Source organism: Scophthalmus maximus, chromosome 7 (assembly GCF_022379125.1).
Source record: "Scophthalmus maximus strain ysfricsl-2021 chromosome 7, ASM2237912v1, whole genome shotgun sequence".
Taxonomy (NCBI): Eukaryota; Metazoa; Chordata; class Actinopteri; order Pleuronectiformes; family Scophthalmidae; genus Scophthalmus; species Scophthalmus maximus.
Window position 1 is genome coordinate 6485455 of NC_061521.1, and position 11804 is coordinate 6497258.

Here is an 11804-nt window from a genome sequence, read left to right on the forward strand (position 1 = left end):
ATGAATCATTTTAAAATCCAACTGTAAACATATTACATTCTGACTGCGTATGCTGTTATACACAGATTTCAGTTTTTCCATAAAGTTGTTAACATTGATACTTCCAATTCCAAAGTTAGCTGTTCTAGGACTAATTGTCACATTCAAATATTGATATTTAGTCATTTTGGGTAAGTATGAATCTTATCATCACCAGGGAACTACTTATTCTTCCAACCTGTCAGTCATATGCGAACCACGGCACTGTAGGTTACTTAATGGCAGTGGCAGGTTACAGAAAGTGTGTGGCCCTGGGGAAATTATTCAATCAAGAGATTGAGACCGATCGTTAATATTCTTAAATCTTTGGATTAGGAACCCTGACATCCTTTTTTTGTGGCCAATTGGCAGCAGTTGGGTTGAATGACCACAGGGTTTACATTACTGAAAGTGGACGTCACTTCATTGACAACATGCCAGTGAAGATCACGTCACCACCACGTGAACACTTGACATCGACAACAGGTGCAACAACAGTTTTCTTAGACATGTCCTTTAATTCATAATGACACTGTCCTTGGACAGACAAAGCACACAACACAGGGCTTTTTTCCCTGATACATCTCGTTTCATACGCAACACAGCGTTTAAAAAAATAAAAAAATTCATAGCACCATATAGGTGCAACAATTTAGTTGACCAAGTGGGGTAATGTTATGTAGAGCAGCTGAAGCTAGACACACTGACAGGCCTTCCTCTCTAAGAAAAACTTGAACAAGTTGTAACGCTCCTGTACCGGTCAAGTGTTATGAAATAATAAATATCAGAAGATAAGTAACACCTGAGGTTTTTGTTTTGTTTAAACAAAATCAGCACTGCTCGTTCCTTTTTCCTGGGGAAACTCCGTCCCACTCAAATGACCGTCTAGTGGTGTCCGCCATGCACTACATTGTATCAGAAGAGTGGTTTCATTTTGGAAGACAATTCACTTTTCAATTTGTGCAAGATTATCAGTTTATGAAAGCCACTGCACAACTGGGCGTGCTTTTTCAGCTCCCAGTCCAGGAACCTCAATCGAACACATAATTATAGATTATGTTCCATTTTTTTCAATACATTATAGCTCATACTGTAAAATATCAAGGCGATTTTGGCTCAGGAGCCCAACTGTCTGCTAATAAACGTCTTACTTTACACATTGACCATAGACAGCATTTATCAAACTGCTAAAGATCCTTCTTATGCTTCAAACCTATGTAGTAGCCTGTTGGGCCTGTCAGTACAGAGAAACATTATTAAAATGACTGTACAATATCATATAGGTGATAAATTGACTGAGGTGAAGCAAGTGCTGCTTCGAGTGAATTGTCACTTCCGAACACAATTTTGATGATAGGATATTAGACCACGTTTGGTTTCCATGTGATCACCTGACAGCAGCTCCAACAGTTTACTCGGTCACTCCAGTCAGCATCTTTCTGGTCCCCAACATGACTCACAGTGGACTTCCGATACACTGCACAAACACACACACAACCGTGTGTGCGTTTGTAATTGTCTGTGTCAAAGACAATCATCAACTTCATCAGTTCAACCTGCGTCTCTTTTTTTTTTCATCTCAGTCAGATGTTTATGTCACGCACGTCTGTGGGTGTAGTTGAGAGGTCCTGCTCCTCGACGGTGTTCTTAGTTTCCATAGTGACCGAGTTTTGCTGTTGTGCCTGTCTGAGACTGGTTTCCAACAGCGACTCGATTTGTTCCTGACACGCCCGGAGACAGTCCTGAAGACAAGACAGTTGAGGTAGGTGTGAGAAATCAGGTGGTCTTTGTTCAGCTAGAGTGAACCTAACGTGTTCTCGTGTCACGGGCAGATGAACCTACCGGGTCACTCCTGATGGTCTGTGCAAGCTGCTCTGTCAGTTTCTGCGACATCAAGGTATTTCCCACCATTTTCATCTGTAAGCCCTCCACTGCTGCCACCATGCTGCCCGCAGCTACCATGGATGGAGGGCTGGCTATGAATTTATTATCTGCAGAGCATCAGAACAGAACTCAATGTTAATGTGGCACCTTTTCTTTCTTTTTTTTTAAGGTAACAGTTGGGAACAATCTGAGCGAAGTGTCACCCCCCCCCCCCCCCCCCCCCTCATGTGAGAAGACATAATTTAGTCCCATGCATACCTGTGGCACACAGCGCCACAAAGGTCTGAGCGTGCTTCCTGAGTATGGGCATGCTCTCTCTCCTGACAGGCAGCTGAGACAGGAAGTGGTCGATGAAATCTAGGGGGGTTACTGAAGCCAGGTCCCACTTGAGTTTGTTCAAAACCAGCAGCTCCATTTGCTGTGTGTGGATGAGGAGAGAGAGACAGAAGCACAGGTTCACGGGGGAGACAGAGACCAGGAACTGTAGTATATAATCACTTATAGACTGGTTGACATGACAATGCAGCAATCCTTTTTCAAGATACTTAGTGATGAGGGGTCAAGGTGAAACTTAACAAGGTTAGTAAGAGTCTTTCTCTAAAGACCATAACATCCATAGAAACCTGACCAGTAGCTTCTCAGAAGTCTAAACCAAGATGTTCAGACAACTCATCCTTAGGGTCTGAGATCACAGTATCCTCACTACAACAAAGTGTTTCACTGGTCACCGTTGAAGGACCTACCAGCAGCTGAGTGGGTGTGATAGAGTTGTCCGTGTAGATGCAGAGCTTCTCGGCAGTAAGTGGGATTGTCTCCTTCAGTTTGGACGCCAGGAACATACAGGCAGCACCCAGTAACTGCAGGTGGTTCTTCTTGGTGGGTTCCACGGACAGGAAGCGGTCCATGTAGTTCATAGCCAGGGGGAAAACCTCCTCCTCGCACCTTTGCTCTTCACACACCTGCACAGACGTACGGGATAGAAATACTGCCATTAAACACTGTTGCTTCATCAATGTCATCATAAAGTACCGAATATTAGGTTGAGTCAGAGGGCTACCGACCCATGTTACCTTACACAATGAAAATAATGCCAATGAACGCAGTAACCAGACTTAAATTTTGGAGAAGAGAGAGCTACCACAGCTCAGGAATGAGAACTGAGAGAAAAGACACCATCTCTGTGCATCTCTGTCACCGTAACAGGCGTGCACCGTCCAATCACCGAGCACCATACCAACACTGGGTACTTCCTCCTTTTGCTCTTTGGCACTGACTCTCAAGAGACTCTGCTCTGCGTTGACATGACCAAATCACGCAAAATGTTCATGTCTGCAGATTTACACATTCAAGCTGCCAATCTCGTGCTCTACCACACCCCAATGGCGCTCTACTGGATTGACAACTGCTGTGCGTGGAGGTCGCTGCGGTTCACCGTCCTCGGCTGTCGTGGAAATGAAAACCAGTTTGAGACTTCACTTCTGCTTTGCGACACCCGAAGCGGCATCCTGCTGGAAGTAGCCATTAAACAATGTCGCCTGCAAATGGGCGGCTGTAAAGGAATGTCACTCATGAACACAACACTGAGAACCGTGAACACACCCATATCGGGCAGGAAGCGCCTCCAATGAGTGTCCTGACAATGAGAGAAGAACTTTAAAGATAGAACTTTCTTACTTTTTATACTTGATCCATTACATCATGACACGCATCACCAATCAGACATTGTTCTTTTCTCCCATTTCACACCATGGACTGGAGCGTTTTTAGGCAGGCAACAAAGAGCACAGGCTCAGGTAATCGGATGAGGTTGAGAGAAGGCGAATCGGTGAGGGAGCAGGTCGCCGGTCGGGGGGGGGGGATGGTTCTGTCAACTACACGACAAATATGAAGGTTGAACGTGGGAACAGTGAAGCACGCGGGGGCATCGGCAGTAGGAAATCCCGAGCAGCCTCAAAACACAAAGGCAGCGCGTGGTCGGCTCGGCTCGGCTCGACACCCCCCACCTCCCTTCTGGTCGCCGACAGGTAGCTCGGCGCGCCACTCGGAAGCAGCTCGACCCCCCCCCCCCCCCCCCCCCCGGGCGCCCACTCACCTCCAACACCCAGGTGGCCACGATCCTCCTCATGTACGGCGCGATCTCCCGCTGGACGCACTTGAAGTAGTTGGGAGCGGGCAGGTAGCGGTCCTCTGCCCGCAGGAGCGCGCGCAGGACCCGGTCGGTCAGCAGGTTGGCGTCCCGGTAGGCCCGGGCGGGCCTGTCCCCCTCGCAGCACAGCAGCCGGGGATCCATCGGGCTCGCGCACCCCTAGGGGGTTGGGGGGGGGGGACTTCTCCGTCCCGCTCGGCTGTTCCCGCGACGAAAACCCGAGCAAGCGGCCGAGGCTCACGGTGGGCAACGACTAGCCGCTCCGCATCGCGTAGAGACCCCGTCTGGACTCTTCGCCTCCTATCTGCGGGACAATGTGCGTCCCCGGCGGCCGGCGTTGAGAGTTGTGATGAATGAAACCATCCCCCGTTCGTCGCCGTCGTCTCACTGCGTTACTTTACTTTATTCGTGCTCCGTCGAGTCGCAACTTAACTTTCTTTTGTCGCACGAGAACGGCCGAGTGGCGAGGGCGCGCGCGCGAGGCAGAATGGACCGCCGCTTCCCCGCTGCTGCCCCTATTTATGACTTCCCCGCGTCAGCTTTAACGGCGCACACACTGTCCAGCACATCCGGTGGATACTTTCAGAACAAAACACAGATCGGATTTCAAAATAAAATGAAGCCACCATTTCATCTGCCATTGGCTGCCGGAGGTCCCGTCTGCACACAACATCTGAAGGTCCATTCATCTACAGTATTTTGGAAAAAGAAATTATTTCCACTTGCTTCTAGTGATATCTAACTGTGCACATGGTTTTTGACACCACAATAGACACTGGAGATGAACTGAAATCCATCATTGTTGTGCAAGTCATCGAAAAGGTTTTGAAATAGCCATTGATCCAGAACCCCCCCCCCCAAACAAAAAATGTCACGTTCAGTGATCCTTTTTATGATTCAGAAGAATCACACTAGTGAATCTAGGCAAATGTTGACATCAATTTTACATAAAGCTATGAAGCACTGCATGGACAAAACACATGTTAATAACCTAATCATATTCATTTAGTGGTTCTATATCTATTGATGAACTAGCTTTTTCTTTTTGCTCTTGTGTTGGGGGTGTCAGAGAGTAGTCCTTTCAATTATGAAAACTTTGGAAAATGTTCTTAAAAATTTACATTTTTCTCCGGTGCATGAATGTAAAATCCCACACTCTTACAAACTCGACTGTACTATTTAGTCTGCTCTCATGTATAGTGAACTCAGCTAAATAATTTATACATGTTTCATTCAGCAATATGCCAGCCATGGTCAAAATGTTTTCCATAAAGGATTTCTCTTTTTTACATTTCTTAGAAAACCTGATTTGAAATGTCATCCCAACTGTAAAACTGAACATCATAAACTTCATGAACGCAGATTTATTGCAGAGCTGTTGTATTCGTCTAAGATTTATCTAGGCATTTCTAATACATACTGTTTCCTGAGTTCATATCATATCTTTTAGATAAAGATGCAGTTCAGAATTATCTTCAGTCCCTACATGTGCAAGTGAGTTGAGCGTCACAGAACAGAATTTAGATTGTTCTTGCTGGATTGCACCTTGTGAGTCATTGTTAATTCATCTCCTGAAGTTTTTTTGTCCACAGGCTGGTACCTTGGACTGTTTACAATGTGCAAGAGTTGCATAAAGGCTGTAGAGGTCATTGTCTTCGGGAAACATTATCAAAGTTAATAAAATCTGCTGGGACCTTGGATGCCTGAAACAATTCCTCACACTTTTTATCTCAATAGGAAGGAGTGGGCTTGTGGCTGAGTGCCAAACCAAGTCGGCGAGTCAGTATCAATAGACGAACCAACATAGTTTTTTATTTTATAGAATTTGTTGACAATAACAAAAATAAAGAATGTCACCAGATGAATGTTGCTGCAACCTATCACCCCAACAAAAGTAAAAAAGGATAGAAAATTCAGAGGACTCTTAAGAGCCGAATTAATTCTCATTGCTCTGTAGTGTGCAGTGTACCCCTTAGGTTTTATTGTAACATCAATCTCAAATCTCTCACACAAACACATCTAAAGTTTTTAGACCACACATAAATTGATGAGAGAGAGAGTTGGAGACTATGAAGCAATGTCTCTCTCTGTCCACGTGAGACCTTTGACCTCACTTTCTCAGGGTGGCCGGGTCCAGGGTCATACTCTGGACACGGCATACAATAGCAGTGTATAGGTTCTATTGATTCGTCATGATTGATCCCTCCAACAATAGAGAGTGATCTGTGGTGATCAGCTTCGCTAACCTTCTGCTGCTATGTTGTTGGATGGGCCTTGGCTGGCAGAGCTTCAGACCAGGACTCAGTGAAGACATTCTGATAGCGTTCTCATCTGGGCAATAATCATCCAGGAATAGATACATTTTAGCCTGTGCCACTTGCACACCTTTTGGTGGTGTTTTTAGATTTGACTGCCGATGGTAACAAAGATCAGAGCAGGTGGAGAATGAAAGAGACAGAGCTAAAGAATGTGTGAACCCAGTAATTACACTGAAGATGAATGTGCTGGCAGCTATAGAGAGCACACAGAGGTCCCCATGCTGAGGAATCCAACCTTACCATCTTTCACTAGAGATCAATGAAAAGAAATGGACCTGACAGAAAGACTTCAGAGACCAAAAAGGAGAGTAACATGAAAATAACAGGCTTCATTTATTCTTTCAAAAGCATTGTTTGCAAGAGCACATACAATCAGATTACAATTGCAACAACTGAAACACAAGACAAATGGTGCAGAGAAGGTGCCTCAAAATGACATATATTTCTGTTCAAATGACAGTGGCATAGCCACTGTAACTCTTTGGGAGCAAAATAAAAAAGTAAAATGGTAAATCCACAGAAGATGAGTCAGCAAAACATGAGATGGGACACTGTAGATTGATTCCTGTGTTACTGCAGCCATGACAAGCAAAGTCCTCTAACCTCAGCAAAGAAGTAATTTCAACACAAACAAAGGTTTTTCCTATACCTATACCCAAGTCTTTTTGGTGCCTAAACCTTACCGAAATACAAATATAATGTTGCAACATCTTAAAGGGGATTTGTAAAGGTTTTGGAAGGTACAGACAAATTAATTTTTTCTGCTGACAGGGGTGACACATCAGAAGGGCTTCAATGTGCCATTCTGAAAGGTGGTAAAAATGGAAAGCATATGATCTGCTAATGTAGTAGTGTGTGTGTGTGTGCGTGTGTGTGTGTGTGTGTGTGTGCGTGTGTGTGTGAAGGGAGTGAAGGGAGGACGCTCTCAGGCGTCCCTTTCAGTCTTTGAATGGCCTGCTATCACGGCTATCAAGTCTGGACACCAGGAAAGAGAGAGGACGAGGACGTCTTCCCAAAGAATCTAGCCTTCATCCCCCACATCAGCCGCAGACTCCTTCCCTAGCTGGGGGGATGGTACAGTGCTGTATTTCAACTGGGGGGTTTAAAAATGAACAATCCACTGCAGTGTGCTGGGAAACAATTGTTTGTACTTACATTTTCAATAAGAATGGAGGGCACTTTGTGCTTTGGGAATTTTCCCAAAATGTGCTTTTACTCTTTAGTCATAAAGAACTTCACCAACCTCACTATCATGGTTTTCATTGTTAATTTCATTTGCTTCGGTACCACACATAACTGAATCCAAAAGGCACTTGTTAGCATGTCCTGAGCTGCATTTAAGATTTTTTTCCCCATACAAGGTGAGAAGTGTTTGGTGGAAGTTTTAAATCATTGAATCGTGCTTTTAACACACCACTAAATCTTGACAAGTTTGCCACTGACCCTGAACCTAAGTCAGTATTATCACTTTTTTAAACGGTACAATGTGAGAGTAGCTAAGAAGAAAGAGTTGAAAGAAGAGAAAGAGATCGTTTCCCCATAAAAGCTTTCTAAACCGGGGGTACAAACACAATAGGCCATAATGAAAGGATGGATAGAGTAATTGTCCTGTTAAGTGATCCGAAAAGACAGGGTAGGGAGGGGGTGGAGTGGACGGTGTGGGTGTGGGTGTCTGTGTGTGTGACATAGCACACTGAGAGGCCAAGGGTGCTAACAAGAGGAAAACCCCAAGACAATACACTCCTCAGTGGGTGCCCCTTACGCTGTCTCCTACCCACAAAAGACATATAAGCAGCAGAGTTTTGATATCAGAGTGAACAGTTTTGAGGATCTGTACCAATGAATTAGTTGTGGAAAATAACGGATTGCATTCCTTCTCAATACCACTTGCACAGTGCTTGACTTGCACTTTCCATTGTACTACTTGTACTTCCCCTCTTCTACATTTCAGAGGGAAATATTGTGCTCTCGCTTTCACCACATATATTTGACAGCTTTACCAAGCTTTTAAAGTACAACAAATTGTTAAAGATTAAACCAACAGTTTCCAACCTCTTTGGTTTGACATCTTATAAACAACAGCATGTGGTGGGGGGTCTCATTTTCTGACGTCAATGAGTTCTGTTTGTTACAAATTTAAAGAGTTTGACTTTTCAAAAATGTTTTTAGTTATATTAAAATGTTTCTGATATTCTTAACAGCCGCCATGACATGTCGGCAATGAAGCGTAACCGCTACCTGTGTGTGGTGTTCAGGTTCACCCTGACCATGACCTCACAGGCTTTCAGCCAGCAGGAACTACCCCAGAGGACACATTAGTCTACTATTTTGTTATTCTCTTTTATCGCAGAAACCCCCGGGCAGTCGCTGCTGGATTTAGGCTGCTTGTGCTGCAGTTTTTTTTCAGGCAGTTCCACAAACTGTCCGATGCAGCCTCTCATCACAATGCTGGATAGATTCGGATGGAGATAACCTTGAAGACCCCCTCCAGTCACATTTTAAAGTATAAAAAAATTATATGCTATGCCTAATATTTTGTTTAACATTGTTTACCCAAAAAAAGTATTTAAAAAAAACCCCTCTGAAATGGGAAACCATCGTCTATCTCTCTCTCATTGAGGAATTCTGTGACTATGAATATTCATGATATGCAAATGACGCAGGCCCCGCTCACCACAGCTGCTCGAGCTAAGGTCGCCCGGTGAAAGAATGTGCACAACAAGATGGCTAATGGCAACATCTGCGAGATTCAGCCATAAAACCTTCAGGAACGGCAAACTGTCTGCTAACACCTGCCGTCCTCTCATAATGTGCTGCCCTTCTGCTGTACTGGAAGTTTCGGTTTCTTTGCCTCACATTTGGATATTCAACAGCGATTGGTTTTCTGTATTTGTGACGTACCAAATCTAGCTTGCCAGGATTCGTTTGAATTTCAAATTGCAGAGAAGTTGCACAGAATTCTCATATTATAGAGGACAGAAACAGAAGAAAAACACCTTTTTTGAGTGGAGGGGGACTTTAAACACTGTTGGAAGATATGAAGCAGATACTTTTTTTTCCAAATTCATCACAAATCACTGTTGGAAAAACTAATCTTTTTGAGGATATAATAACACTCTGGTTGAGATTCGATTTGGTTTAGGCACAATTTGATTTCCCACGTGATGGTTTTCCATGCAACCCCAGGTGGCTCTACATAGTTCTATTGTAAAGAAATGTGATTCATTTTTCTTTTGCAACCGAGGCATTGAAGATCACAGAATTGAAGGCTTTCATTTTTAACACTGCATAACTTCAAGAAAAAAAGTAATTGAAAAAGGACTCAGATTAACATCATACCACGGCTTGGGCTGTGATGCCCCTGTGACTGTTTTTCTGTGCGCCTCTCCTCCTAAACAGCAGCTCATTCCCGTTCATTACCTGTGGCTGGAGGAAGCCACAGGTGACGGGAATGAGCTGTTCATGATGGTCTCTTCTTTCCTGGCAGTATAAAGACGTGGACCTCGCAGAGACACGTCGCCAGATTTTTATACCCATCACACGGTAGTGTTGGAATCTTCGGCCGCTAAACCTAACGTTTAGTTTCTTTGTGACCAGTTTAGTTAGGAACTAACTCCCTGTCTATTCGCCTTGTTACAGAAGTGTCACAGTGCCACAAAATTCGGCATTCACATGAATGTGCATCGCTAAGACCAGGCATAGTTAGTTTGTTTGGTTAAACAGACGTCCAGTCTGTTCCAAACAGTGGTCTTAGCAGTTAAAGGGAGAGTTCAATGATTTTGAATTGGGGTTGTATGAGTTACTTATGCACAGTTAATGTTACCTTATGGAGATGGTAATCAGCTATGTCATTTAACGGAGTTTGGAGGGGAATAGAAGAAGCGTAAGTCACAGTCCCACTGTTGCAGAGGGGACCACTAAAAAACATATTTTTCGCCAAATGTTTAAATGCTTACCTAAAAAGAAATCCATTCAATTCTATGCTGAAGTGATACTGCACCGGTGCGAGTTGGCGCAGAAATATATGTCCTAAGTACACTTGAAATAAAATACATCCTTAAGCGTACAAGTGAACGGATATTTAATTTTTTTAGGTAACGTTAGGAATTGTGGCGAAAAATACATTTTTCGGTGGTCCCCTCTGCAACAGTGGGACTCAGACTTACGCTACTTCCATTTTCCCTCCGAACTCTATTAAATGACATCGCTAACCACCATCTCCATAAGGTAACATATGAACATTGGATAAGTAACTCATACAACCCCAATCAAAAATCACTGAACTATCCCTTTAATACCAGTCTTGGTAAAGACCAGTTGGTGCAACCGGCCCCTGGCTGAAATCTTATGGGTTCTAAATTCAAAGTAGAACCAGTGTTGTTTGAAAATGTATGAAATGGCAGTCTACAATATAAATGAGACTGCTTCTAGATGAACCCACAAAGAACTGAAGAGCACTCAGAGATTTATCCAGAGCTAGTACAACATGTGTGTGTTCGTCCTTGGGTCATACCCGACCCCTTCACAAAATGTCATGGAAATCAGATCAGTGTTTTTTTAGTATTCCTGCCTACAGACAGATTGACAGACAGACAATCAGACATACAAATTAGAATGGCACACTCACTTTAAAATCAAGTTCCATGTATTATTCCCTGTGAAATTTGTGATTTTGTCAAAAAATGCAAAACAAAAGATTTTGGGATTCACATCTATCCAAATGTGACAGGACCATGTCCCATCCTTCCACTTAGTTTTTACATAATCCTGCTGACGAACAAAGAAAAACATTTCCTCCTCGGTCAAGAAAAGTATCGGTCAAAGGAATTTTTTGAGGCTGTCATAGTGAGAGTTGATGGAGACCAAGCCAGCACTAAAAGGAAATATTGGACAATATTCATTAGGTGGACACAAATAGCATTCCAAATGAATGCTGTTGTGTTGTTATTTGGTTCTATGTCTAAACACAGTAGACAATGGCTTGCTAAAATGTTAGCCATATCAACTTTATTTGATGGACATGTGTCAATATCATGTTTTCATGTTTGTCCTGCTGCCCCCCAAAAATATAGTTATGCAAGCTTTAATTGTTAGCCATTTTTTTTTACCATTTTCTTAAGCACTGCTAATACTGTTACTACGACTACTATCAATACTACTCCCTGTTATATGTGGTTATGTCCCCCTGAGTCTGATCTTTTTGATATAGTGTGTGAAGGTGCCTTTTCCCCCTTTTTGCTCCAGTTAAACCCAGCAGCAAATGGTAGGTCCGGACAGGAGGGGGGTGACCTCTGACTTTCTGTCTCTCTCTGTCTAATCCTTGACAACCATGAATCTAGGAGCTAAGAGAAATACATGGGTGGAAACACCCATCTCTCAACCCTCTACTTCACTGCCTTTACTTCACTCCATCCTCTTTCTGCTACACCCAACACCCC

At 43.6% G+C, this 11804-nt stretch overlaps 1 protein-coding gene across 1 annotated transcript; it reads right to left on the reverse strand.

Moving 5' to 3' along the window:
• Positions 1–516: 516 nt before the first annotated feature.
• On the reverse strand, positions 517–4608 carry LOC118314882 (G1/S-specific cyclin-D1-like). Its single transcript, XM_035641627.2, has 5 exons — positions 3995–4608; positions 2646–2861; positions 2161–2320; positions 1861–2009; positions 517–1760 (listed from the first exon to the last, which is right to left on the reverse strand). Exons 1-5 carry the CDS (start codon positions 4190–4192, stop codon positions 1602–1604), a joined length of 882 nt encoding a protein of 293 aa, XP_035497520.1. The 5' UTR covers positions 4193–4608; the 3' UTR covers positions 517–1601.
• Between the last annotated feature and the right edge of the window lie 7196 nt (positions 4609–11804).